The sequence below is a fragment of the Metarhizium album genome (assembly GCF_000804445.1).
Source record: "Metarhizium album ARSEF 1941 chromosome Unknown scaffold_1, whole genome shotgun sequence".
Taxonomy (NCBI): Eukaryota; Fungi; Ascomycota; class Sordariomycetes; order Hypocreales; family Clavicipitaceae; genus Metarhizium; species Metarhizium album.
The window spans coordinates 799,293-825,976 of record NW_024467575.1 but is presented as its reverse complement, the minus strand read 5'-3'; the positions used below and the strand labels follow the sequence as shown (position 1 = coordinate 825,976).

The window sequence follows — 26,684 nt, the reverse complement described above, 5'->3', positions numbered from 1 at the left end:
TCTAGGTTTACCCGGTGTCATCGATGGCGAGGGAAGGAAGTCGATGACGACACGCTTAAGCAACGAAATCATTGGATGGCGAAAAGAGGAGACGGCGTTTTGCTCCATATTCACAGCGGGAGGAAGCATCGGCGAGCATATCTCACGTGGTGACGATCAGGAGGTGGTGCTGCCAGCATGTCGATTCTGCCTGGATCAATAGGTGCTCAGGCACAGGGTTTATATTTGGTCGCCAATTCTTAGAGGTGGAATATGCATTTGTATTTTACAAGAGCGAGAACAGACGTGTCGTGTTCTACGGATGTGGGTGGGACGTGGTGCTTTTTTGGACATGTCGGACTAGCGAACAGTTTTTTTTATTTTCTAGTAACAACGTTTTAATGTCGCTCTCTGTCTCTCTTTCTTTTTCTTTCTGTTGGGATCCCAAGTACGACCGTGTGGAATTCCAAGTAAACGAGACGATGAATTTGATTGTAGATGATGGCAGGTACAATTCCTTCAGAAGGCACTGATGCGGGGACTACAATTATTTAAAGATGCATGTGACGGCGCAGAGCAACTCATCCACGATGAGATGATTCAATCGTGAGGTGAATGTGATACTAGGTACCTAGGTATATAGTTATATGTGGGTGCACTGGGGAGGTGGAGACCACTCTCGCCTCAGGCAGATAATATTGGGGCGTCAACCGATCTCTACCGCGGGTGCGAACGAGTCCGAAAAAAAAAAAACAGAATCAGGAGCATATGTCTGTCCACCGATTGCTTCCCATCAAACTCAATTGCACAGCCATGTCTCCCCGACTATTACCACCCAGCACTTCCGTCTGCTGCAGAACCACATCTACGGCGCGCTTGAGCTCTCTGACTGCCTGCCTGGCGGGCCTGGCGATTCAGCAAACTCGCCATGCGTCCATCCTCGGCAGTCTCGCGAACAACAAGGGCGCGGTCCACGTCAAGAAGCGAGTAGGTCGAGGGCCTTCGTCTGGCCACGGCAAGACATCCGGACGGGGTCACAAGGGTCAAAGGCAGCACGGCAAGGTGAATGCCTGGTTTCAGGGCGGTCAGACGCCCTTGGTTGTGAAGCATGGACGTATGGGCTTTACGAATCTGTAAGGGAGCATCACCGGAGAGGGAATTTCAGTAGAGACGGGGAAGGGGGGGACTGCGGAGCTAACACGATGCTTGATTTACCTAGGCGAGCGCCCGAAATGTCCCAAGTAAACCTCGATCAGATCCAAGAATGGATCAACCAGGGCCGGCTGGACCCGACGAAGCAGATCACGCCCAAGGAGCTCATCCAGAGCAGACTGGTGGGCAGCGTCAAGGACGGCGTCAAGATTCTCTCGCGCGGATCCGAGTGCCTGAAGCAGCCCATCGACGTCATGGTTTCGCGGGCCTCGGCGGGCGCGATCGCGGCGATTGAGGCGGCTGGCGGGAAAGTAACTACGAGGTACTACACCAAGTTGGCGATCCAGCGGCTGCTGCGAGGCGAGTCTGTCAACACGGATGTGCCCCTTCCCGTGGGCGAGGAGCATGTCGAGAGGGTGCTCGCAGAGGCCAGGAGGGCGCCGTTCCGGTACAGACTGCCTGACCCGACGAGCCGGCGGGACATTGAGTACTACCGAGACCCAGCGCACAGGGGGTATCTGAGTTATCAGCTGGCTCCTGGACAATCGCCCAGCTTGTACTTCAAGGTGCCTGGGGAGCGCAAGGTGAAGAACGCAGCCAAGGCGGAGAAGAGGGCAACTGAGGAGACTTTGTGGTAGTCTGTAGAGCATGGATGGACAGATGGATGGGCGGGTGGGTGGACAGAGAAGCAGAGATAGGACTTGCTCTGTGCTACTATTATGGCGTGGACTGTACTCGACTAGCATTGTGTACATGCCGAGAGACGATAGAGGGAAAGACGTCGCTGGTGCAATGACGGGCGCGACTCCCGCTCACGGGGACAATTCTGAAGCAATGGCACTTTTGCACCGAGCATCATTTCAATGCATGCCACCAGTTGACACCAGCTGGGGCAACTGGTTGGTGGTGGCGGGGCGGTCTGAGGCGGCGAGCTTGGGGAGCTGGGTACCCACAGACGACAGTGACTCCGTAGGTGTCGCAGTATATAGGGGGCATTAAGTACACCAACTAACGTGGCGTGGCCACGCCCGTTTTTTGGTGTGACAGTAGGTGCTCCAGTTGACCCCAAGCTTTGCTGAGCCTGATTGGGGGGGCCTGGTGGCCGGGGCACTCCGTACTGTCCGCTGAGCGGATTCTGGCTGCAGTCGACTGCATGTCATCGACGTGCCAATCCGTCCTCCTCCAAGTTGTGCATTGTATCGTATCGTAACTTACCATTGCATCGTTTGCATTGTCCTTTGCCTCTTCTGCCGCTTCTGCCTCTCCTGCTTCTCCTGCTTCTCCTGATTCTCCTGAGCACAACTGCGAGCCGTCAAGTGCGTGCGCCGGCCAGTCAGTTGCCTGACGTTCAACTCGGCTTGCCTTGTACTTTGCAGCCCGTGGCTACGAAATCATTGACGACCACATCCCTCCGCAACCGACCTCACAACCTCGCGCCGCCTTCGCATCCTCACCGTCGCAGCGTTCATTCCTGCGGGTCCCTCCCTCCTGATTCTCTGCCACAGACAATCATCTGCCTTGCCTGGGTAGCCGTCGAGAGCCTTCGAGGCACAGACGTCGACACACGCTTCCCTTTCACCATGTCGCTCTTCGGATCCTCGCCTCCCGAGGAGCATAACGAGCCGTCCACGCCGACCCGTCAAAGTCCAGGATCGCGACGCCGCGGCGGCGGGCTCTTCGACGAGTCGCCCTCACACAAGGTGGCCTCCAACAGTCTGTTCGACGACGGCCAAAGCGCCGGCGACGATTCCTCGCCCTGGGACATGCCCACGCCCCGTGGGCAAAAAACTCGCGCCGACATGGTCCGAAACTTGCTGCCCGCGTCCGACGTTCCCGACAGCTACATCGCCGCCTTTGACGTCGTTGTTCGCGATCATGGCTTCTCCGGCCGCGCAACGGCTGCCGGCATTGCCAACTTGTTCGCCAATGCTCGTCTTGGTCCCGAGGCCCAGACGCGCATCATGTCCCTTGTCGCACCGGGAGACGGCTCCGATGTGTCGCTTGGGCGGAACGAGTTCAACGTGCTGCTAGCCTTGGTCGGCTTGGCTCAGGAGGGAGACATTATCAGCCTCGACGGTGTGGATGAGAGACGACGAAGTAAGTCACGGCGCTTTTGATTGTGTTTAAATCTAATCCCGCGTCGTTTCCCATCGAGTGAGCGAGTGCCTCCTTGTGCACTGTCCCAGACGGGGATTTTGACTGCTTCCTTCCTTTACTCCATGAATACTTGATTGCACTCATGGGTTTTGTTCTTGTTTTGCACTTGTATCTTCTTGCACCTTCATGGGTGCTTTGCCAATGTCACTCAAATCTCCATTGCCTAATACAAAACGGGTCGTTGATGGGCTGATTGGCTGCTCACTCGACCGACAACTCGTCATCACACGTCAATATTCTCTGACCCTGTCACGTCGACGGTGGGGGGCAACGCAACTAATTAATTGTCTTTTATTTTCTACGCAGACCTGCCGCAACCCAAGCTCCCTGGCCTCACCGCCGAGCCAGTGCTGCCACCCGTTGCCGAGCTCGCCGCGAAGCCGCCACAGACGCCGAACGAGAGCCTGGGCCAAGGCGAGGTCCGCCCAGCGCTGAATCAAGAGGGTGAAGCCAGTCGCCAGCGTCGAGCATTGGTGCAGGTGCAGGCAGACACACCGCCGCAGCCCAAAGGCCTTCGCCCAGCCATGGATGATCCAGAGGACGACCCGTGGAATACTCCCGAGGTTCACAAGGGCCATGACCACTCCAAGCTCAATGGCAGCAGCAGCCATGCAATTGTCAACGGGCAATCCAGCTTCGACCCGTCGTCGCCAGCCACAACTATCGCGGACCAGAGCTTGAGCCAATATGCCTCTGCAGAACCAATATCCTCTTCGGTACACGGCAACAGATCAGGAAATGACGCCGTCCAGGGCCAAGGTGGCTGGGGTTTCTATGGGGGCTCCAATGCCTCGAGAAGCGGTGGAGGCTTCGCTGACAACTCGCACAGCATCACGCCGAGCGCGTCGAACACTTCGCATTCCTTTGGAGGAGACGGCGGCGGCATAGACCGCTCTCCCGGGCGTGAACCGCCTGCAAACGCGAGTCGAGCCACGGCCGGACGCACGGGTTCCAGTGTCGAGGAGAACATTGTCGTGACCCTGATGCCCGGCAAGGAGGGCGTGTTTCTGTTCCAGCACCACAACTACGAGGTTGCCAGCCAACGTCGAGGAAGCAAGGTCATCCGCAGGTACAGCGATTTTGTTTGGCTTCTAGACTGTCTACACAAGCGCTATCCTTTCAGGGTACTGCCTCTCTTACCACCCAAGAGAGTCGCTGTGAACGGCAACCACCTATCCAACGACGGCGCCTTTATAGAGAAACGGCGGCGAGGATTAGCTAGGTTCTTGAATGCTCTCGTTCGACATCCAGTTCTGGGCCAGGAACAGCTGGTAGTTATGTTCCTCACCGTCCCTACGGTATATCCCACCCCCCTTTTCTTCCTTCTGAATCGTTGGTACATTTTTCGTTGTTGCATGAGTCTAATTTGGGACTGTAGGAGCTGGCTGTGTGGCGGAAGCAAGCCACCATCTCCGTGCAGGACGAGTTTGCCGACCGTGCCTTGCCGCCTGGACTCGAGGACTCTCTCCCACCCACCCTGGAGGAGCTGTTCAGCCGCACCAAGTCGGGTGTCCGCCGCTCCGCGGAGCTGTACATCAACGTTTGCAACATCATGGACCGGCTCGTGAAGAGGACCGAAGGCGTGGCGGCGGACCACGCCCGCGTCGCCATGTCGCTCACTTCGCTTACGGAAACGTCGGCCGACACGTATGCCACAGACACCAACGAGATCCCGCTGCTCAACGACGGGCTGGTGGCAATGAGCAAGCACCTCCGGACCTGCCAGACCCTGCTGGAGGACGAAAGTCGCGGCTGGGACGAAGGGGTGCTGGAGGACCTCAAGCGACAGAGAGACTCCCTCGTCAGCGTGCGCGAGCTGTTTGACCGCCGGGACAGGCTCGACAAGGACAACATCCCGTACCTGGAGAGGAGGATACAGGCCAACGAGACCAAGTTGGCTGCTCTGCGGGCCAAGCCGGAAGGCACGGTCAAGCCCGGCGAGATTGAAAAGGTAGCCGAGGCCATCATCAAGGTTCGTTCACGTCCGCAGTTTCAGTTTCTTGCCTCTCTCAAACACGCTCTCTTCTGCTTTGTCGTCATGACTGCAACTGTAACTCACGCAAACCTCGCAGGACAAGGAGTCGATCGTGCAGCAGCACAAGCGGTCCGTTTTCGTAAAGGAGTGCATCCGCGACGAGCTCGTCACGTTCCAGTCGACGCAGTACCACGTCAGCCGCTGGAACCAGGACTGGGCCGGCGAGCGGGTCAAGTACGCCGAGATGCTGGCCGACAACTGGCGACGCCTGCTGGATGAGCTGGAGGGCATGCCTCTCGGGGATTGAGGCCCTTGTGCCCCCCCCCTCCCGCGCGTCCTGGGACGGTGTGTCTGCCAGCCCGGGAGAAGAGAAGACGACACTTTGTACATGTACGGCAGGAACCCGGTCTCTTTGAGTAGAGTCAGAGTCGAGAGTGAGGGCGAGGCGGAAAGGAGGATGGATGGACCTGTCCCGAGCATACGCGATACCCCCCCTCGTCTTTGTTGCGCCTTGTTACGTAGGACTTTGTCACCAAGATAGCGAATGTTGACCGGCTTAACAATGTGCTCTTTTTTTTTCTTTTTTTTTTCCCTAGTCTTTTTTTTGAAATTGACATCTTATACTGTTCTCGAACCTGCGTGTTACTTTTTATGTTGCTGCCACCTACCACCCGTCCGTCACGGCACCGTGGCTCGCGTCGCCCACGAGCTTGGCGTACTTTGCCAAGACGCCCCTCCTGACACGTGGAGGGGGCGGCTTCCAGGACGCTCTCCTGAGGGCCATTTCCTCGTCCGACACTGCCATGTCGATGCGGTTCTTGACGGCGTCAATGGTGACCTGGTCGCCGTCCCTGACGAGGGCGATCGGCCCCCCGACGGCGGCCTCGGGGACGACGTGGCCGACGATGAACCCGTGGGAGGCGCCGCTGTACCGGCCGTCGGTGACGAGGGCGACGGTGGTGAGGCCGGCGCCCATGATGGCCGCGCTGGCGCGCAGTTGCTCCGGCATGCCGGGCCCGCCCTTGGGGCCCTCGTAGCGCACGACGAGGACCAGGTTGCCGTCCTGGTGGCTGATGTTGCCGCTCGACAGGGCGGCGTTGAGGTCGCGCTCGCAGTCGTATACCCTTGCTCTTCCCGAGAAGGAGAGGCCCTCCTTGCCGGTGATCTTGGCGACGGCTCCCCCGGGGGCCATGTTGCCTCGCAGGATGCGGATGTGGCCCGTGGGCTTGATGGGGTCGTCGAGGGGCCGGATGATTTGCTGGCCGGGGTCGAGGGACGGCCACGACGACACGTTTTCGGCGAGGGTGTCGCCGGTGACGGTCATGATGGACCCGTCGATGAGACCCTTGGCGATGAGCATTTTCAGGACGGACGGTGTGCCGCCGACTTTGTAGATGTCCTCCATGAGGTATTTCCCGCTGGGGGCGAGGTCGGCCAGGAACGGCGTGCGGTCGCTCGCGCGCTGGACGTCGTCGATGGTGAGGGGCACGCCGGCCGTGTTGGCCATGGCGAGGAAGTGCAGTACGCCGTTGGTCGAGCCGCCCAGGATCATGGTGAGCACCAGGGCGTTTTCGAAGGCCGCGCGGGTGAGCAGGTCGCGGGGCCGGATGTCGCGTTGCATCGTGGTCTTGATGACTCGGCCGGCTCGTTCGCACTCGCGGCTCTTCTCGGGCGACGTGGCCGGGTACGACGACGAGCCGGGCAGCGTGAGGCCCATGGCCTCGATGGCGGTGGCCATGGTGTTGGCCGTGTACATGCCGCCGCAGGCGCCGGCGCCCGGGCAGGCGTGTCTCTCAATATCGGACAAGACGTCTGTGCTCTGTCGGCCGTGCTTGCCGGCGTCCGTCTCGGCCTGCAGGCGGCCATAGGCGTGGGCGCCGGCGGCTTCGTAGCAGGTGCTGATGTTGACATTGCGCCCGAGGAGGGCCGAGTGGCCCTTGCGGATCGTTCCTCCGTATATCATGATGAACGGCCTGTTGTGGCGGGCCGCGGCCATGACTACGCCGGGCATGTTCTTGTCGCAGCCCGGGATGGCGATGTTGGCGTCGTGGTGCTGGGCTGATGTGACGGACTCGATGGAGTCGGCTATAAGCTCTCGGGTCTGAAGAGAGAATCTCATGCCTTTTGCGTTTTTGATTTTGATTTTCTGCGTTAGTTGGGTTGATGGTCAAGAAGGTGGCTCCCTCGACTTATATGTGCTTCGTCCGCCGCCGCTGGGGCGCGACCCACGGTCAAAGATGAGGCGACATACCGTCTCCGCCCATGGTGATGGCGTCAGATACGCCGACGGTGTTGAACTGCCAGCCCAACATGCCCTCCCGCTCGACGGCGTTTTTGACGATTTTTCCGAATTCGAGCACTGGGCATTGTGAGTGTCTGCTTGACGGTCATGGCACCATGTTCTTCTGCAACTTACGGTGCGTACTACGAAGAGTCAGCTTTGGCTTGAGCATCATGACGAGCAGACGAGGACTTACTTGCACGGATTGCCCTCCCACCAGACACTAGCGATGCCAACCTGCGGCGCATTCTTCATGGTCTTTTCGTCGGGCACACCAGCGCCGTACAGCATTGCCTACCATCACGTAAGAGCGTGTACGTCAAACGGCCGCAGTGAGTGAGGCACATACCTGGGCTCCGGGAAAGTCGTGCTCTCTGGTCAAGGTGGTAGACCATCTGTTCAGGGGCCCCCCCGGTGGAAGACAGTTGAACTGGATATAGTCGGCCGAGGATTTAGGGTCATGGCCCGGGATCGCAGGCATCTTGGATTCGCCGCCGGTGTCAGCCATGTTTAGCGAAAGCCTCCAAGCCCAAGCCCAAGCAGGGTGTCGGTGATGACTCGAAGTCGATCGAGGGAGAAGGCGAGCCTTTGGTGGGAAAGAAGGAGGGAGATTATGCGAGGGGGCTCTAGAATGGCGATGGCGAGCGAGACATGGAGAGGTCAAGCAAGAGACGCGGACAGAAGACCGGATAGCCGGAGACCAAGTCCAGGTCGGATGCTGCGATGCCTGTGCTGTCGTCGGTCGATGGGCGATGTTGACGAGGGCCAGAGAAGTCCATGGACGGGAGAAATGGCGTCGACCAGCTGTAGCTGTGCCTTGCACAGGTGACAGGGTACTTACTTGCTATTATTGCTGGCGACGACGTACATACTACGTCTTCCCCCACATTTGGTTCGAATTTGAATGTGGGGTGGCCACGCAACTTGCAGTACATACTCCGTACTCCGTACTCCGTAGTTCTCTCGGGGTAAAGGGTACTCCGTTAAGTACGTGGGGGTCACGTCACCATGGGTCGAGAATCAAGATCCACCGGCCAAATCACCGTGCTCGCATTACCAAAGTCCGAGTGAGCTGCGCCTTCCGGCTTCGGGCCATTTTGCGCCGACCCGTTCGGCACCGCCACAACTTACAAGTACGCCGTACCTGTCGGCTGTTGAACGGAGGAGGCGGCATTCTCATTGTCTAGAGCGGCAATTGAAATCATAACTTAGCATGTATTTCTAAAGTAAAAAAAAAACCCCCGAACCATAAACCTAAATCCTGACTCCCATTTGACCGTGCTGGGCTTTTGCCGTCGGTTGCTCCTGTGATACATTCGATCTGAACCTACAAAGGAAAAAAGAAAAAAAAAGGGAACAAAAGGAAAAAATGGGAAGGGAGAAAAAGGGAATGAAGATAAAACTATGGGAAATCACTCTCACCAACCGAACCATGCCGTGTTGTTGTCTGTTGTTGTCTGTTGTTGTCTGGATACGTGCACCATGTCGCATCCATCGTCATCGTCGTCGTCATCACCACTTGGCCGTCATCGTCGAACCCAGTCTCCCACCCTGGACCCCCTCTCGCAAGCCTTTCCCCGGTCAACGAAACCGTCGGTCGGTGTCGTCGTCTAAAATGGATGATATCCTTGTCTTGTCTTGACCCTTCATCCGGTATCCCGCGCTACCGTCCTTGTCTGGGCTCGCCACCGGCGTCATGGGGCTGCTCTCGCTGTGCTGGCAGCAAGCTCCTGTTTTCCAGGCCTGCTCCAGCGCAGCTGCGGATGCATTCATTCCGTACTCCTCAACTATGGAGGCCCAAAAAGCAGACTTGCGTGCTTCGTAGATTGCGCGGAGTCGCCCGAGGTCCACATGAGCAGCCGTGTGGACGGGGACTGACGCCGACGGCGGCGACAAACGGCCCGTATCGAGTCGGAGAGGCGGAACAGGAGGCCCGTACGGCGGACTCCTGTAGTGGCGCATGTTCATGACGGACGGCAGGGGCTCGTTGTGTTGTTCGGGAGTCATAATCGCGTGTCGAGGCAACACTTCACCGCCATGAGGGTGCGGAACACCTTCTGGCTTGGGCAAAATGGCAGGCAGCCGCGGTGACGTCTCCCCGGACATGATGCGTGACAGCTTCATGTCACTGTTGAGCAGCTTGGGGAGGTAGCTGGCCGCGGCCATCGGAGGAGACAGCGAACGAGCCTCGCCGCGAAGCCCGGGGCTTGAGTATGTTGCTGGCCGGCTGGGGGAAGGGTCCGAAGATCCAGAAGAGCAAGACGCAGTTCGCTTGCGTCGAGTGCTGCCATGGGACAACTGATGATAATGCAGGCGACACGCGAGTTCCGTCTTGTTCAGGTGCGCAGCGATATGTTTGTATGGCATTTTCTGCAGCCGGGTCTGAACAAGGTAGGCTTCCTGTACGGCAGAGAGCAAACAACACGTCAGCACATTTCGGTTTCCAGGCTCTTTTAAGCGATATCTTGGGTGGTCACTTGTAATTACCTCATCTTCCCTCCATGCTCTGCCACTACCAGTCAGTGGTGTCTTCCTGTTCTTCGTAACGCCATTTTCGCGTCGTTGCATGGCGTCCTTGATGGGTGTGTACACAGATTGAAGCTGTAGCGCCTGGGTTCGAGACATGATGCTAAACGCTTGTGGCTGCCGTCTTGTTTCTTTCTTTATTCCCAAGGAGAGTGGTGGGAGACGTGGTATCTTGTTGTCGGCGTGTCTTGCCAAAGTCAAGCCGATAGGCTGAGCTTGCTTCCTTGTATCGCGGGCGGATGGATGAGAACAGTGTCCCGTTGCTGTAAACCGAGATGGCAGACCAGGCCCTTCAAGGTCGTTGAGTGTTGGCTGTGTAAGCACTGGGCTGAATGCCAAAGGCCAGTTTTGACGCCTAGTTTATCACAACTATGCGGAATCAAGGGCCCTAACAAGATATTGACCTTATCAAGACAAGGATGATACGACGGAATATAAGGTGGGTGAAGCACGAAACAAAAGAAATGAAAGAGGTTGCCTTGCACAAAGTCAACGAATTTTATGTCGAATATAGCCAAAAAGGAGTGGCAGCAGCTGAGCTAATTCGGTAATTAAGGAAAGTAAGTTGCCGGCTGCGGATGTTGGCAAAGAAAACCAGAGCCTGTCAACGTTTTGATACGAGACAAAATAGAACTTCACGAGAAAGGAAAAAAAGAAGAGACCAAGAACCAAACGATGTCGGGAGAGGGCTTGTTGATCAATGGTACGGCCCCGGCCCAACGGGTCTGTCATGACTTGAGGCCCCCCCTCCTACGAAACAAGTTGACGGTGACGTTCCCAGGACGGTTTTGACCAGGGACCCTGTCACTCTTGAGATCTAGACCGGTTACATCTCAGTTCGACCATCCACTCTGCGGCAGATTCGAACTTGGGCATAAAGGTTTGGCCTGATCCTCACGACGACATGAAAATTCCACTGGGCGATTCATCGGCTTGAATGCAGCCAGTGGGGGTTCGCCACAAAATCTGAAGCGAGTATGGAGCTGCGCTGCCACTACTCGAGAGTCGACACCCCGACTTCCAGGTTACCTGTGCTCTTTATTGGGAGGTTGTGACTTGTGAGCCTCTCTTCTTTCTGCGTCGTCAGCGCCTGAAACTCTGTACAACATGGCCAACGTTTCCACCGTGTCAGCCGAGAAACGAGCGGCCGTGATGCAGTCGCGTGAGCCCAGCTCTACCCTGGGCGCTGCGCAGAACGCTCGAATCGCATACATGTTGGGTCACATCATGCCAGTCGCCTTTATTTGCGTCTTCTTAATGCAATGTGTCCGCTCATGACGCTAAAAAATCATGCCAGGTAGAGCAGCAGCCTTCTGCCTGTTCCAGCATCAAGGCTGTGTCGACAAAGACGTCATCTTTTTCAGGCAGAGGAAACCTTGTGCAGACTCCGCAGCAGACTCATGTCATGACAAGCAACGCCAGGTCCGCCGATGCGATGACGAAGAGGCTACAAAGACTCGAGTCTCGAGGTGCCGGGATCCGACAGGCTGCAATAACTCAGCTTGGCATCCGAACTACGGAGTAGTATAGCAGAGACTCGGTGTGACAGGCGCCTGTGAGGACAAAACGGTTCGCATAAGCTCCTAGGCAAGCCGAAAAGGTAACGTTGATAGCTGGCATGTTCAACACATACGTTGTATGTGCGTCGGACTGGGAGCAACCAGGTTGAACCAACTATTAAGCAACAACCCCTGGTCCAGTTGGGCCCCCCCTTCAGTCGCCAAGCCACACCGCCGTCCCCATGTTCCTGCATCGGTATCCATTGTTGTGGCAGTTTAGGAGTTTCGCCAGAATAATGCGAGACCGCCGAGGCGTTTGGTTTGAAGTCGCCGCATTGAAACGTAGATGCCGTTTCTTATGCCCGTCCAGCCAATGCCCCTCGGTTCCAGGGAGTCCTGGCCGATTTCATCAGACAGACGGCACTCAGGGCTCAGTTGTCAGTCATGGGGCCGAACATTGCAAAGAATACCCACGTAACTGGTCAGTCGTTCGTGTCATGGAGAGGGCAGAAAAAATGAAAGGGAGGCCAGGAGAGGCGGGCGGGACAGAGGGAATTGAATGCATCTAGAAGTCCGCAGAAGTCCGTAGAAGTCCGTAGCTGACCTAGTGTCGCATCGCGAACCGCTCCGCAGCATGGAACGGCCACTGAATAAAACTGTAGTCACTGGGAAGCCGTAATTGCTGGCGGGCATTGTTTGGTCTGTGCGACTTTTTTGCAAACTTCTTCTGAGGGGAAGAACTGGCCACAAGCATCATGGGAACTATTTGTGGCGTTGCCAAGCCCTCATGGCGCACGCATCCCTGGAACTCCAGCGACGGCGGGGCCGGTTCGGCGATCCCTTGAAACTCGGTCATGTAGAGTTGCAATCTCAAGTTGGTCTCAGTACGGATGCAGATTGTAAAACTGATCAACGCACAGAGGAGCTTCCACAGGGCTTGGTGTCATGTCATCCCAACGTTCGAAACGTCGTTTCGGTGTATTTTGTTGTTTTTGTTTTTTTTTTTCTCTCCTTCGGACGTCTGAACCGTCTGGTCCGGTCGGCGGGCAGATGTTGTGAGGGTTTCAACGGCACCTGCGACAGAGGACTGTGAATCCTTGCCATGAGTACATGGACAGAACAACTGAAACCGGGTAACAGGGAGAATGCGGTGACAGAATGTCATTTTCAATCATCCATCTGACTTGTGAGCTTTCTCCGCCCCGGTACTCCCTCCGTACGGAGTACACAGACGAGCCATCCACCAAGCGTGCTTTCGGATTGTCGGCAGTGGCTGGCTATAAGACTCACTACTCCGTACTTGAGCAGGCAAAATGTCCCCGGACTGAAAAACAGATGTGCTAGCCTGGTCGCGTCCCAACATACTATTGTGCGCTCTGATATATTAGCACATACTCGGTTGTCCGCAACCACAACTCACTCATTGTCATCGTCCATCGTCATCTACTTGACTTTTGGATTATTCAAGTCGACCAGCAGACGGATCTGCGAATTTGCGAAAAACCTTGAGTTCTGCTCCGCTTGATGATGGGACCCGATCTGTTTCAAGATCCGCGCATGAATGATTATGGCCAAAGGGCTTTGCTTGCTCGAGCATAAACGTCGCCTAGCGCTCCCACTTTATTGTTGCCAGCCTGATGCCCTTTGCATGAAACACACGACAGTTTGCGACCAGTCAATTCCCTCTTCGTCCATGTCGATCTTCACTAGATGGCTCTGGCCCGATTGATCAAGTCGACCCTTTCTGCGAAGGCTGCCCTACTTTGGCGCCTTTTATGCCACGATTCATTCTTTCATCCCTTCCTCTTCAGGGTGTTTTGTACTCGACTTTTCTTTGTAGACTGGACGATGGGATGGTGTGGTTTGTTCGACGTCGCTGCTGGTGAGGGAAACAAGAAGGATGAGAATCAATGGAGAAACCACGAGCACCGTCCCCGTATGCAATGGTGTTGCTGATGATACTATCGCAATACAAACAAGCCCGCCAAATGCCGGGTCGTTAACAAGCTGGGGAGGGGCGCTGAAATATATCGAATGTCTGGTCCTCGATCTTGGAAGGAAACCGATTTCCTGGCGGCCCATCAATCGCCTGCACTCAGCGCGCAATTGAACAAGGCGAAAATAATTGACCGGTACGAGTATGTTCCCACGAAGCTGATGGAGAGTTTGTTGAGCTCGCCAGTGCCCGACAAAGGCGTAGTACTTCAGTAGAGCACCTAATTCGGCCGCGTTTGGAAGCACAATGCACCTGTAGGTAGAATCGGGTGGGAAACCGGCCGATGGTAACTTGGGCAATCACCACCGATGCCATGGCGTCGAATCGTTTTAAGAGCAGCAGTCCGCAGGAGTCCAAATGCCTGCAAGCCTATTCTGAAATCTTAGTCGATCCCTAGACGCATCGGAAAACCTTGCCTGGAGAGGATGGGCTCACACATGTGTCCGCGGGCGCCGTGGTAGGAACTCGAGGGCCAGGTACTCCCTAACTACTACTCCAAAAAGTAGCCATCCTGGTCTAGGCCGCCAGCCCATTGCTGATGCATGAGGTGGAGCTTGGGAAGAGTAGAGATGCGGATGTGGCTCCCGCGCGTCTGGAGATGGAGATCACTTGGCCTTCGCACGTTGCATGTAGCTGGTACATGGGACACGCGAAGCATGAAAGCCCGCAATGTACTTAAGTACTGTACTTTGATCGAAACAGCGTTCGGAACAGTTGCCGACGAAGAAAAAAGAGCTAATCGTGAAGAGCCGCCTTGGCCAAAGCATTGACGACATTGAGCCTCACACTAATATATATATATATGCTCCGTACCTAGGTAGTGTTGAGGAACTTTTTGCTTTTTCTTTTCACGTGAACAAGTTTCGTCTGTCGTAATCATATTAAAACCTCAGGCAGACATGCTCGTCCAGTCAGGTCCCAACATCAGACGGAACATTGTAGAATTGATTAAATGAATACGGAAGTACGGAGTGCTGCGCTGGCAAGAGTCCGAGGGTTGGTAACGACGATTGAATCAAAGAAATCTCTCTGCATCACGCAAAGCATGCCCCCCCGCCAAAGCGATCCCCGTGCTCCGCACCGATCGAAAGGGTTTCATTCCGATTTTGCGAAAATTCATACCGTCTCCAATAGAGCGTGCGCAGTAAATAATAAAAAGCCGCGAGGATGTGCAGCAACCCAGGGCTCTTGCTGTTCGTCCTCTGCACAAATGGAAAATTGTGCTCCGCACTCTGTGCTCTTGGCTAGTCAGCCTTGGTACTTCGGCTAGCGCGGTGTGAAATGACTACTACTACTAGTCTGTCGCCCGGATTGGCGCAGACGAGGACACCCCGGGGCGTTCACGTGGGAGAAGGCCTTTGACTGGTGCATTTTGTGAGGCATGCACGGCAGGCCACACTTATGTAAGTCCTGGTTGCACATCATACCACGGTTTCGCAGGCAGAATTCGCACGCAGCGAAGCACCGAGGAATGCAGTGTGTGCACAGTTGGCGCGTCGGAGCCACACGGTGACGCCCGCCGGTCGCTCGCGCACACGCCCTCCCAGCCTTTCATTCGTGCCGATAGGCCCCAAGGTTTCCTCTCGCCTTTCAATGTTCCTCCCCTTCCACCAAAAAGCACCGACCAGCCAGTCCAAAACATCGACCACCTCCCCCAGAAGCCCCAACCAAGGAGTTACTTTGGCTCGAAGTACCAGATTCTTCTCGTCGTCCTGTCCTCACTCCCGTCGGCACCCGGCCTACGGTTACCGGATCCACTGTTTGGATCAATTCGAGATATCTCTCCTCCAGCGCTGATCGGCTGCTTCGACACCAAGGTTGCGCAAAGGGGCGAGGGGAAAAAACTCGTCGACCGGAGTCGTGTCCAGCCGTGTCCTGTCGTGCCGACGCTGTCCTCAACCGCGTCGCCCGCCTGCGCCTGAGCTCTGCGCAGAGCAACTTTCTCTCGGGCAACCAACGCCAGCCAGCAGCAGCATTGCCACCACGGGCCCATTTGTCGCCCCGTCAGCTGCGGTGTATCCATCACCTTCTCATCAAGACAACCTCGACTCCGTCGCCGCCGCGGTCGCTGGTGCCTTTACTATACTTGCCATTACTCCGTACACCGTCCATACTTTTTCCAGACTTGCCGGCTACACTGGAGAACGAGAAGAATCGCTGATCTCGCAGATTACGCCGACGACTAGCCATCCCGCTTCACACGCAGCAGGCACGCACACACACGCACACAGTCAAATTTCACTCACCACACTCATCACTCATCCATCACACGTCTCACACGCACACACACGCACACACATCCCAAGCAACTTGTTGAGCCCACTCTTTCACCTCGCCCGCCCCATCAGGCCACTCACTGCTGTGGTCCGCCCCCTGGTTGTCTGGCCCGCCTCGTCCCTCGTCCGTCTAACCAGCCTCCACCACTAAATTCCTCCAGACGGCGGACCCCGAATCCGTCAACTACCTTGGCCTGCCCAGCTTCTCGAGGCGCAGAACTTGTATTACGCAAACCCACCCGTGGCTCTGCCTCTAACCACCCAGTCCCGAGCCTCGGACCACCTGTGCGACTCCGACTTGCTTCACACAAGGACCAGTCGACCTTTTTCTCTGCGCGATCTGGCCAGGAGACGTGTACCGCCGGAGACGTTTCATCAACATCGAGGGCTCTTTTACCAGCCTTTAGCTGGACAACCCATTGCCTGTGAGTATCGCGCTGCCTCTGTCTTGGTTTTTTTTTTGTCTTCTCTCATTTTCTTCTCTGCATGCCCAGTCTACCGTGTGCGCACGCGGCCCGTCCTTTCTGCGGCGAGACTTGCGCCCCGTCAGCAGTGTCAGCATGGCTTTACCCGTCGCTCGTCTCAATGCCGCCTACCGTGCTTGAGCGCGTCGGCAAGCCTCTCCAAAGCTGGGCTACACCAGCCGCGTCGCTGCAGCCGGACCCATGCCTGTTGCCAGAATGGCCACCTCTCGCAAACAAAGAACCTGTCCTGCGTCGCGCTCGCATTCGCCTCTCTCTGGCCCTTTTAATTCTCGCTACCTCTGGTGCCAAATTGACGCTGACGATATTTGTTCCTGTCGCATCCAGATCATGCAGCAGTGGCAGGTCGGCCCTGTGCCGGAGTATGTTTACGCCAACTCCACTCATCCGCCCAACGACATGCAGTAAGTACTCTGTACCGACATCATAGCCTTTGTTCCCTTGTCTCCTTGTCCACGGTACTTCCAACCAGTGCCTGGCGCCTCATTGTCATTGTCATTGTCACCGTCATTGCCGTTGCCGTTGCCTCTGCCGTTGTCGCCGTCGCCGTCACCTTCACTTGCATCAGCCATCCCACCGGCTTCTGGCTCTGGCCCGAAATCTGCCCTCTGTTCTTCTTCTTCAGACGTGCCGTGCCCGGTGTCTGGTGGCGAGTCACTTTTGCCCGGCCGTGGAACGCGACCCTCGCTGTCGTCTTTCCAACACGACATGACTTCCATCGCAATGTCGTGACGCTGCGCTTGTGCTCTCCTTCTTTTTCTTGTATCCCTTTCTCGACCCTCATAGCCCTAACCCCTCCCTTCCTGCTTGAGTAGGATGGGTGGAAACCGTCGTCGATATGCCATCTCAGTAGTGGTGGCCTTGTCCTGTGAGAAATTGCTGACCAGAATTCGCAAAATAGCAATCATCCCTACCAACCTGACATGGCACGCCGAACCGAGCAGCGCATAGAGTTTCAATATGGAACTCCCCAGTCGGGCATACAACCCCAGCAGCAGCAGCAGCAGCAGCATCATCCTACTCCGGTCCAGCCGCCGATGAATGTCCCTCAACCTCCAAGTGCCTCGGCTGCTCAGCAGCAGACCCCAACCCCAACCCCAGCACAACAAAGTCGCCAGCGAAAGCGACCTGCCCCAAGTACTACTCCATCTTCGGCTGCCGGAGCGCCTGCTGCTCCTGTTGCGGGGAGCCAAGTACCAGCGCCGGCTGCCACTCCTTCCACACCCCAGACTGCTACTTCGACATCTCAGCCACAGGCTGCCGCAGAAGATGCAACGCCTTCGCAGCCGCCTCCGGCCAAAAAGAGTCGCACCAACACCCCATGGACGCCGCAAGAAGAACTGCGGCTCAAAATGATGCGAGACTCGGGTAACAGCTGGGCAGAGATAGCCAAGGTATGTCGCTCTGTCCTTTTGACCGAGGAATTCAAGCTCACGGTCTTCTTTTTTGTATGTGTAGACCTTCCCCACCAGAACAGAAGGTTCGGTCAAGAAGCATTGGTACAAGGTTTGTTTCTTCCTGGTCCAACGAGAAACGGATGGTATATTGGTATGCTAATTTTTTGGCCAGGATATGCACTACGCCGAGTTCGCGGAAGATGAAGTGGGTTTCCCGTGGCCCGAGTACATGTCGTAACTTGAACTGACCTGAGAAAAAGAGTCAAGCCTTGTTAAATGCAATAAAGGAATACGAAAACAACAAGTGGAAAGTGATTGGCCAGAAGGTTGGCAAGCCGGCAAAGGTACGAAATAGAGAGTGAACACATGACATGAGGGTAGCCTTGCTAACAGATCAAACAAGGCCTGTGAACAATATGCAAAAGAACATTTCCCTGGTAGGTGATACGGCCACAGTCGCTTGTCGTGGCTGTTTGTAGTGTCGCAGCCCATTCATCTAACACTATTACAGATCTCTTCGCGAACAGCAAGGGCAGGTAGCCTCGCCCCTAACTTCCCTTCTGGTCGGGGTCAATTAATCTAGTGCTGGCTGAATCCAGTTTGGGCAATTCTTCTTCTTAGCGGCTAATTTTGGTGTTTTACTTGTTCCGTGTATTCTGGTCGAACACAATCGTTTTGCAACGCCAAACGGTATACGACAATAGACTCTCGCGAGTCTCTAATTCGTGGTTAATCTGCCGAGAGCCCGTCGGGAGATGGTGGTAGTGGGTAGTCTGATACACTCACTACCACATGAATGATCTGTGCAGCTGCGACATGAAACCGTTGCGATGATGACTGGGGTTGGAAAAGGCGGGACAAATATGACCAAGAGACACTGGCGTATTTCTCGTCCGAAGTGGGTTTTATTTCCTGTGTATCTCTTGGTGTCGACATTGTTCACTCTCCTATGTAATGGTCGCGTTGCTCAACATTGGTATGCTGCTCCTGTACCTAGATGTTTGTTTGTGTGTGTTTTCAAGTTGAGTCTGGAATCGGCCAGGGCTTTCGGGTGGGATTCTGCTTTCGCTTGGAGGGGGAGAAGAGGGGGCAGCAGAGAATGGCTTCACAGTCTGGCGGCCTGGGTGCTGGGATATAAGTACGGCTTCAAATAATGGCGGCCGCCTCGTGTGTGGGGGGGATTTTGGTATTGAGTTCCCAACAACTCGACGCGACGAGCACAATTGTGGTGTTCTTGGCTATTGGCGACGGTGGGATTTGAAAAGGAAAAAAAAAATAGACCGTATCATGGTTACGGTAGCTTCATTTCTATTCCTGAGGATAAGAAGCAGGATGGACACGGCAACGCCTTCAAAGGCTTGACATCCATGGTGGATACTTGGAGAGGAGATGATTCTGATATTTTCTGTCCGGAAAACTAGAGCCAATTTGCTTAGTTATACCCCCAATTCAAGTTATTCGTACTCAGGTACTTGAGTATATTGCTGTTGATGTGGAAGTCGTCAGCATGGTGCGCTGCGCTTTTATCTAAAGTATCTGCCTGTGGCCATGCAACTGGGAAGTACCTACCTAGTTAAAATATGCTGGTAGGTACATGGATACACAGGTAGGTAATTACTCCGTTGACGGGTCTATATCCAACAGAATGTGGACTTCTCATCGAAGTACTCCTCCAACCACGCCATGCATCTTGCCGCGATCCTGTGCCCCACCATAAGGGGTACATGAAACCTCGTAGGGCAGTCCGTGACGAGGTACCAGTTACTCGAGCGGAAGGCGGGAAGCGGGAAGCGATCCACCCTTGAAGCTTCTATCTAGGCTTGTCAGGTTATAGAATGCAACTTAACTACCTAGGTACCTAGGCACATTCCAATGTTGTCGACGCCTTTCAGTCGGCATATTGGAGGGCGACTTGAGTGGGGAGACATTACCCGTCCCGAAAGAGTGATGAGACGAGAAGACGGGACTTGAATATCCATTCCCGTTTGCGTTGTCCGCTTCACCCGAGACATGTCTGCAGCCATATATATGCGAGATCGAAACACACACAACTAGTCATTCTCTGGCGGTCCATTTGCGACACAGGTAGGTGCGACAGAAAAGGTACGACAAATCTCGAATTTCGTGTGCAATGTTGAAAGGAGGCTGCGTAGGGGTATAGGGTAGGGCCACCCGCCAGTGGGGACCGGCGTGCACCAGTCCAGCGGAGGCCTTTTTTTTTTTTTTTCCCTCCAGCGATTGATATCTGATAACGATTTCTAGCAACTCCTCGCCTCAACCCAGCCACCATTCTGCCGTCCCCAGGAACTACCTTTCTGACACACAACAACCATGAAGCGTAAGCTCGACCAGAACGGTGTGCCGTCACCCGGGCCTGAAAACAAAGGACGCCCAAAATCAGAGTTGGCGGCTGATGCAGAGCTCACATTCGCGGATCTTGGGCTGGACCCTCGCCTTGTCCAAGCCGTTGCCGCGCAGAGCTTCCTCAAACCTACTCTCGTCCAACGCGAAGCTATTCCGCTGGCACTTAATGGGAAAGATGTTCTTTGCAAGTCCAAGACTGGTTCAGGAAAGACTGCAGCTTATGTTCTTCCAGTCCTGGATGCCATCCTCAAGAGAAAAACCGTACGTCGTCCTGGTCTGATCACAACGTTCATGCTTGAGCTCTTTGTAACGCGGTGCTAGACCGACATTGTTGCCTCGACGTCTGCACTGATACTGGTACCGACTCGAGAACTTGCCGACCAAGTCCACAAAGCCATTGAGCAATTCGCGTCCTTCTGTGCCAAGGATGTTCGCGCTGTCAAGTTGACAGATAAGCTGTCCGACGCCGTACAGAGGTCTCTACTATCCACGAGTCCCGACATTGTCATATCCACTCCCGCACGAGCATGGTATAACGTGAAGTCGAACCAGTCCCCCCTCTCTCTCGACAAACTTTCCCACCTCGTATTGGACGAGGCTGATCTGCTGTTATCGTTTGGATATGACGAGGACCTGGAGAACCTTTCTTGGTCCATACCAAAAGGGATACAAACCATCATGATGAGTGCCACCCTTACGGCGGAAATTAATTCGCTCAAGAAGATTTTCTACCGCGACAACGCGCCAACCTTGCTTGACCTTGAAGAACCAGACGCTGAAGGCGAGGGGATAGCGCAGCTGGTCACAAAGTAAGTCTCCATTTTCTTCAAGGCGCTACAGAAGTGAATCGCCGTCGCTAACCCGTTGGCATTAACAGGTGTGCCGAGGACGAAAAGTTCCTACTGGCCTACATCATTTTCAAGCTGCAGCTGGTCAAGGGCAAATGCATAATTTTTGTCGCCGACATCGACCGATGCTACCGATTAAAGCTTTTTTTTGAGCAGTTTGGCATTAGAAGCTGTATTCTCAACTCGGAACTACCCATAAACTCGAGAATCCATGTCGTGGAAGAGTTCAACCGCAATGTTTATGACATTATTATTGCTTCAGACGAGAAGGAGGTCCTCGGAAACGAAGAAAGAGCGGACGAGGAAGATGCCAATGAAGGCGGGGAGGAAGAGGATTCCGTAGAGAGACAAGAACGACGACCCCAGAAGAAGCGCAAGGCATCACGACGAGACAAGGAATACGGGGTTTCTCGAGGTAGGTTTTCAGTCTGGAGGAGTTCCACCAACATTATATTCAGACTCATACTTACCAGCACGGCACACAGGTATTGACTTCAAGAACGTGGCTGCCGTCATCAACTTTGATCTCCCAACATCCGCTTCGTCATACACGCACCGTATTGGACGGACCGCACGAGCCGGCAAGGCCGGGATGGCCTTGTCGTTTGTGATTCCCAAGGAACAGTTTCGGAAACACATGCCGACATCGATCCTGAGTGCAGAGAATGATGAAAAGGTTCTGGCGAGGATCACGAGGCAGCAGGCCAAGAAGGGCAAGGAAATCAAGCCCTACAATTTCAACCAGAAGCAAGTTGAGGCCTTTCGATATCGCATGAACGATGCTCTGCGCGCTGTCACCAAGGTTGCAGTCCGCGAGGCGCGAACCCGGGAATTACGTCAAGAGTTGATGAAGAGCGAAAAACTCAAGAGGTGAGACTGCGTGGACCCCAGCAGGACGTCGCGACAAGCCGGCTCTAACGTCGATGCAGATACTTTGAAGAGAACCCGTCGGAAATCAATCACCTCCGTCACGACGGCGAATTGAGAACGGCGAGACAGCAAGCCCATCTGAAGCACGTTCCGGAATACTTGTTACCGAAGGACGGCAAGAGGGGCCTGACAGAAGACGATATTGGTTTTGTTCCGCTGAGAAAGCCCGGCAAGCTACGTGGCCATGGAAAAGGAAAAGGAAAGGGCAAAGGCACAAAACGGGGCGGGTTCAGGGTTGGCGCTAGGAAAAGCGATCCTCTCAAGACATTCAAGGCAAGGCGAAAAACGAAGTAAGGTACGGTGTCGAGGTCTAAGACTCGAGTCTCACATCTACTCTGTAGGCACGACGGCGATTGGGAACAACGTACGGAGTACGGAGTACCTAGGTAGCTAATCATTGACGGATTCATGTGATTCAAGCTGACGGAGATGGGGGCCGCTGCCAATAACAGTCCTCCGGCGGCGTGCCTAGGCGACATGTCGCACCGCACTCGTGAAGCTGATGTCTCGTCGGTGTCAGGTTGCGGTTCTGGGCACCGTCACTTCCATTCGTGATCCAGCACCCCAGCCACTCCCGTGCGAGGTGCCGGCCTGGCTTGCATTGTCTTTCTTTACCTTGTGCGCCGTGCCACGCCGCCGCCGGGTTTGATACTCCGTACCGGCAAGTGTATGTACGTCCCATGCGGCATGTAACAGGCGCCAGGAGTCCAGGACGAACGACGAGTGTTTTCAAGAAGCAAAAGTATGCCATGGATGGACTTCTCGTGGACAACCTGGACGGAGAGCCGTCTACTTTTGCACCTCCAGAGTCCGAATCTCACTGTTTGCAGTGGACATCAATCCATCGTCGCACCCGTGTGCTGGAAATGTCGCAAGGGGGAGTCGTGCTCGAATTCATGCCGACGAGACGAAATTTCATTCTCCATTTCCGCCTGTGGGGCAAACACAGCTGCTCATGTCCAGCCGAGAAGCATTGGGGACGGAAAGGCCGGAATGTCAGGTGACTTTCATCTTGTGCCCTGGAGACATCTTCCGTCCATCTGTTCTGCCACGGCCCACGCCCCACGAATCAGGGGCGGCCTTTGCTTCTTTGGAGTCCTCGCTCCGTACGGAGAAGAGGTGAAAAGATTTGCAGTTGTGTTTGCGACCAGCGGGCCTGGTCTGGTATCTTCGTCGTTCCACGCCATCACAGGGCTGCCCTCTGCTCGTACCGCCTGGGATCACAGGCACCACAGACGAGGTCAACGTGCTACGTGCTGGCCAGCAGCAGCAGTACCAACGCGCCGCTTTACGACTACGCCATCCGTAGTCTTGTCGTCTTGCCAAGCCGGCGACTGCATAGTTATTGTCTATCGAGCAAGACTGCTGGCGGATTGTCGGAGTGTTCATGGAACATGTTCCAGAAGAAGACTGCTCCACCACGACATGACCCAAATATTCGGATGGAAATTTCCGTCACGGGTCGAACTGTTTTGACCATGCCTTTGGTGAGGGGCCGACTTGTCTACGGTTGATGGTTCACCGTGTTGCAATGGGCCATGAATCCGTACGTGGGCTGCGGTTTGCTGTTCAGTTGCTCATGCAGGCAGATAAGTTGCCATCTGTGCTGCCAGGTGCCCAGCAGCGCGGCTGATGGTGAGTCCGACCTGTCGGGGCGCAACGGGGGTGTCGAGGTCGAGGTCCCATCTGGCCCCTGGCCCCACCCCACTCGTCTGGGCTGTACCCCTGACCAGCCCCCACAATGCCGCGGCGTACGTATGTATCTCATCCACATTTTTTCGCGCTTGGAACCAATGACACTAGACCCTTCTCGGAAGCTGCTTGTCGCGAGGAATACGAGCCGAGGCGTCGCTTGTCCGTCAACACGCCGCACGTTGCACATTCCATCCAAGAAGACAGACGGTCTGATGGTATCCCGTTTCCTGCGCATGCCTAGCCTTTTACCATCTATCCATGCACATTGGTGGTGGTGGTGATGTTGCAGCTGCCGCGACGGATGGATCGTTGCCTTTTGACAGCTGTTTTGGTCCCGGTGGGTGACACACGTCACCTAAAACTCAAAGGCACGCCACAGCCTTTTTTTTCTTCCTTTTTTTAATTAAAAAAAGGGGGCGGTATTGGGCAGGTCCCTGCATTGTGCATATGCAGGTTGCCGACGTCAAAAACAAAAGGAAACAGAAAAAAAAAAGGTTTGCTGCCGTTCCACGCTGCCATCGAGATTGTACGAGTGTTGGAAAGCGACCGAGGTCGCACAAATGTGCGGATTTCAGGGATTTCACTGGTCCCAGCCAGCGGCTCAAGTTTGCCTTGTCGGGATCCTACTTGGGTAGGCTTGGGTACGGAGTAGGCAGGTGCCATTGAGAGTTACAAAACACGGGGTACGACGTACGGCGCCCTCCACGCGGAGCATTTATTGATGTGAGGGTGGCATTGGGCATCTCGCCACGCGCCGCTGCAGACATAAACCATGCCTCCGGAGTCTGTACCAGCATCCGTACAGAGCACTCTGGACAAATACTTCAACAGTCGACCAGACAGACAAAAGTCGCACACCAACAGCCAGCAGTCCGTCCACCTTGCCACCGGCCACCGGCACCGCTAGGCACTCGAGTCGTCTGGCGCCACCGCCCAGTTGAGCAGTAGTACGTACTACGTAGTCGTAAACGGGACTCGCACCCGTCAACCAAGTACTTGCTCACTCAAGTACTCCGTACATGGACCAACTACCACCCCGTACTCAAGTGCCCCAGCCAGCACTTGGCTCATTGTTGGAATTCGTTTGCCCTGGTGCCCTGGTCGCCTGGCTATATCCCCTGTGCTGGTCCCCCCCCCTGTTTGCCTTGCTGTGTGTTGTGTCTGCTGTCTGGTGTCATCATGTCTCGTCTCACTGGTCTCTAGCTCCATCCGCCTTTGCCACTCCGGCTTTTCCGTCCTCGCAGGTGCCATCTTTCGTTCCTCACGCGCTCGACATGATAAACAAGGGGCCTCGTGTAGGTTGAGCATCTCCAACTACGGCCGTTTCCTTCGTTTGCGGCCGACTACACCACATTCGCTTTGCCTCGTCCTCGTCCTCGTTTCATTTCGTGCTTGCCGTCGCCTGCGTCCGCGTATTTCCGCCCCGTCTCTCGCGTCTGTTCCTTCCCATCGCGACCCTTGGCATAATAATTTCTTTGTCGTCGCCTGTTGCCGCCCGCGCCCGTCTTTTTGCTGTCCGTTCGCCCGACTGTCCGTCCATCAATCCCGTTTCCATCAGCCGCAACTCGTCCGGCCTTCGTCGGCTGGCGGAACGATTCATTTGCTGCCGCTCGCTACCAAAGTTTTCAACAACTCTAGCATGCTGCGTTCCGCTGCACTCGCCGCCCTCTTGGGCGCCTGCTCCGCTCTGGCGGCCACGTGCTCTCTTACGCAGAAGTGTCCTGAAGAGGCACCTTGCTGTTCCCGTAAGTTTTCCTTCCTCGCTCGACTCTTGCTGCTTGCGTCTCTGGGTATACATGCGGCATCAGGCCAACAGACACTTGGTTGCTAACCCGTGTCACCTTGCCACCTGCAGAGTATGGCCAGTGTGGTGTCGGCGCCTACTGCCTGGGTGGCTGCGATCCTCGCATGTCTTACAGCACCAAAGCCTGTGTCCCCGCACCAGTTTGCAAGGACAAGACTACCAAGTTCACAAACCTCGATAGCGTCATCGACATCAGCAAATACCGTGGAGACGCTAGCAAGAAGGACTGGGTATCCCAGGGGGAGCCTGCTTACATGGACGGAAATGTTCTGCTGACCATGCCCAAGAATAGCGTTGGAACTGTTCTGGCCTCCACCACCTACATGTGGTATGGCAACGTCAAGGCCAGGTTCAAGACCGGCCGTGGCCAGGGTGTCGTGACCGCCTTCATCCTGCTCTCCGACGTCAAGGACGAAATCGACTATGAAGTTGTCGGTGTCGACCTCGGAACTGCCCAGACCAACTATTACTTCCAGGGTATTCCCGACTACCACAACTCTGGAAACATTAGCTTGTCTGATACCTTCCACAACTATCACGACTACGAAATCCGCTGGACTCCCGACAGAATTGACTGGCTCGTTGACGGCCAGGTGGGCCGATCCAAACTGCGCAAGGACACCTGGAACGAGACGTCGCAAAGCTGGATGTTCCCGCAGACTCCGAGCCGTGTCCAGCTGTCCATTTGGCCGGGCGGCGCTTCTACCAATGCCAAGGGAACCGTCGACTGGGCCGGTGGTCCTATCGACTGGAACGCTGAAGACGTCAAGAATGTCGGTTATTTCTATGCCACTTTCTCCGAGGTCACCATGGAGTGCTACGATGCCAAGAGCGCTCCGGGCACCAACGACAAGAAGAGCTACATCTACGACAGCGTTGCAGGAACCAACAACACCGTCGTTGATGGAGACGACGACACCGTCCTTGGGTCGCTCGAGGGTACCGGATTGAACATGATGAAGGACAAGTCTTCTGCTTCGCAGAGCGCCGGCAAGCCCAAGAACACGGCGGCATCCATCCCCGGCGGCGGCACTAGCGGCACTGGCCAAGACCACAGTAACGATAGCGGCAGCAACTCTGGTGGCAAATCGGGCGGCCCGAGCGGCAATTCAGGATCCGGTGGCTCAGCTGGCAGTGGCGGCAGCGGCGGCGGCGGCAGCAGCAGCAGCGGCTGCGATTCCAAGACTTTCAATCAGGATTGTGGCAGTGGCAACAGCGAGCAGCGTGGCAATGGCAAGAACAGCGGTACCAGGGCGAGCGCTAGTGCGTTGGCCATGATCATTGCTGGATGTGCCCTTTTCTGGCTGTAAGCGCGCACATGTG

At 55.4% G+C, this 26,684-nt stretch overlaps 7 protein-coding genes across 7 annotated transcripts; 5 read left to right on the top strand and 2 right to left on the bottom strand.

The window, feature by feature from the left end:
• Window positions 1–792: 792 nt before the first annotated feature.
• MAM_00229 (50S ribosomal subunit protein L15) lies at window positions 793–1,769 on the top strand (the record flags this gene model as incomplete). Its single annotated transcript, XM_040819028.1, has 2 exons — window positions 793–1,112; window positions 1,199–1,769. The coding sequence occupies 2 exons, from the start codon at window positions 793–795 to the stop codon at window positions 1,767–1,769; spliced, it is 891 nt and encodes a 296-aa protein (XP_040682293.1).
• Window positions 1,770–2,711: 942 nt separating this feature from the next.
• On the top strand, window positions 2,712–5,570 carry MAM_00228 (Sorting nexin mvp-1; the record flags this gene model as incomplete). The annotated part of the gene is made up of 4 exons (XM_040819027.1): window positions 2,712–3,228; window positions 3,595–4,586; window positions 4,667–5,260; window positions 5,361–5,570. 4 exons carry the CDS (start codon window positions 2,712–2,714, stop codon window positions 5,568–5,570), a joined length of 2,313 nt encoding a protein of 770 aa, XP_040682292.1.
• A 357-nt stretch (window positions 5,571–5,927) lies between these two features.
• Window positions 5,928–8,052, bottom strand: MAM_00227 (dihydroxy-acid dehydratase; the record flags this gene model as incomplete). The annotated part of the gene is made up of 5 exons (XM_040819026.1): window positions 5,928–7,384; window positions 7,515–7,622; window positions 7,680–7,687; window positions 7,741–7,838; window positions 7,894–8,052. The coding sequence occupies 5 exons, from the start codon at window positions 8,050–8,052 to the stop codon at window positions 5,928–5,930; spliced, it is 1,830 nt and encodes a 609-aa protein (XP_040682291.1).
• Window positions 8,053–9,125: 1,073 nt separating this feature from the next.
• MAM_00226 (uncharacterized protein) lies at window positions 9,126–10,169 on the bottom strand (the record flags this gene model as incomplete). Its single annotated transcript, XM_040819025.1, has 2 exons — window positions 9,126–9,944; window positions 10,032–10,169. The coding sequence occupies 2 exons, from the start codon at window positions 10,167–10,169 to the stop codon at window positions 9,126–9,128; spliced, it is 957 nt and encodes a 318-aa protein (XP_040682290.1).
• A 7,077-nt stretch (window positions 10,170–17,246) lies between these two features.
• MAM_00225 (MYB DNA-binding domain protein) lies at window positions 17,247–18,260 on the top strand (the record flags this gene model as incomplete). The annotated part of the gene is made up of 6 exons (XM_040819024.1): window positions 17,247–17,717; window positions 17,782–17,829; window positions 17,893–17,925; window positions 17,981–18,064; window positions 18,124–18,157; window positions 18,232–18,260. The coding sequence occupies 6 exons, from the start codon at window positions 17,247–17,249 to the stop codon at window positions 18,258–18,260; spliced, it is 699 nt and encodes a 232-aa protein (XP_040682289.1).
• A 1,791-nt stretch (window positions 18,261–20,051) lies between these two features.
• Window positions 20,052–22,156, top strand: MAM_00224 (ATP-dependent RNA helicase dbp9; the record flags this gene model as incomplete). The annotated part of the gene is made up of 5 exons (XM_040819023.1): window positions 20,052–20,345; window positions 20,406–20,893; window positions 20,962–21,347; window positions 21,418–21,802; window positions 21,862–22,156. 5 exons carry the CDS (start codon window positions 20,052–20,054, stop codon window positions 22,154–22,156), a joined length of 1,848 nt encoding a protein of 615 aa, XP_040682288.1.
• Window positions 22,157–25,196: 3,040 nt separating this feature from the next.
• MAM_00223 (cell wall glucanase (Utr2)) lies at window positions 25,197–26,671 on the top strand (the record flags this gene model as incomplete). The annotated part of the gene is made up of 2 exons (XM_040819022.1): window positions 25,197–25,302; window positions 25,413–26,671. 2 exons carry the CDS (start codon window positions 25,197–25,199, stop codon window positions 26,669–26,671), a joined length of 1,365 nt encoding a protein of 454 aa, XP_040682287.1.
• Between the last annotated feature and the right edge of the window lie 13 nt (window positions 26,672–26,684).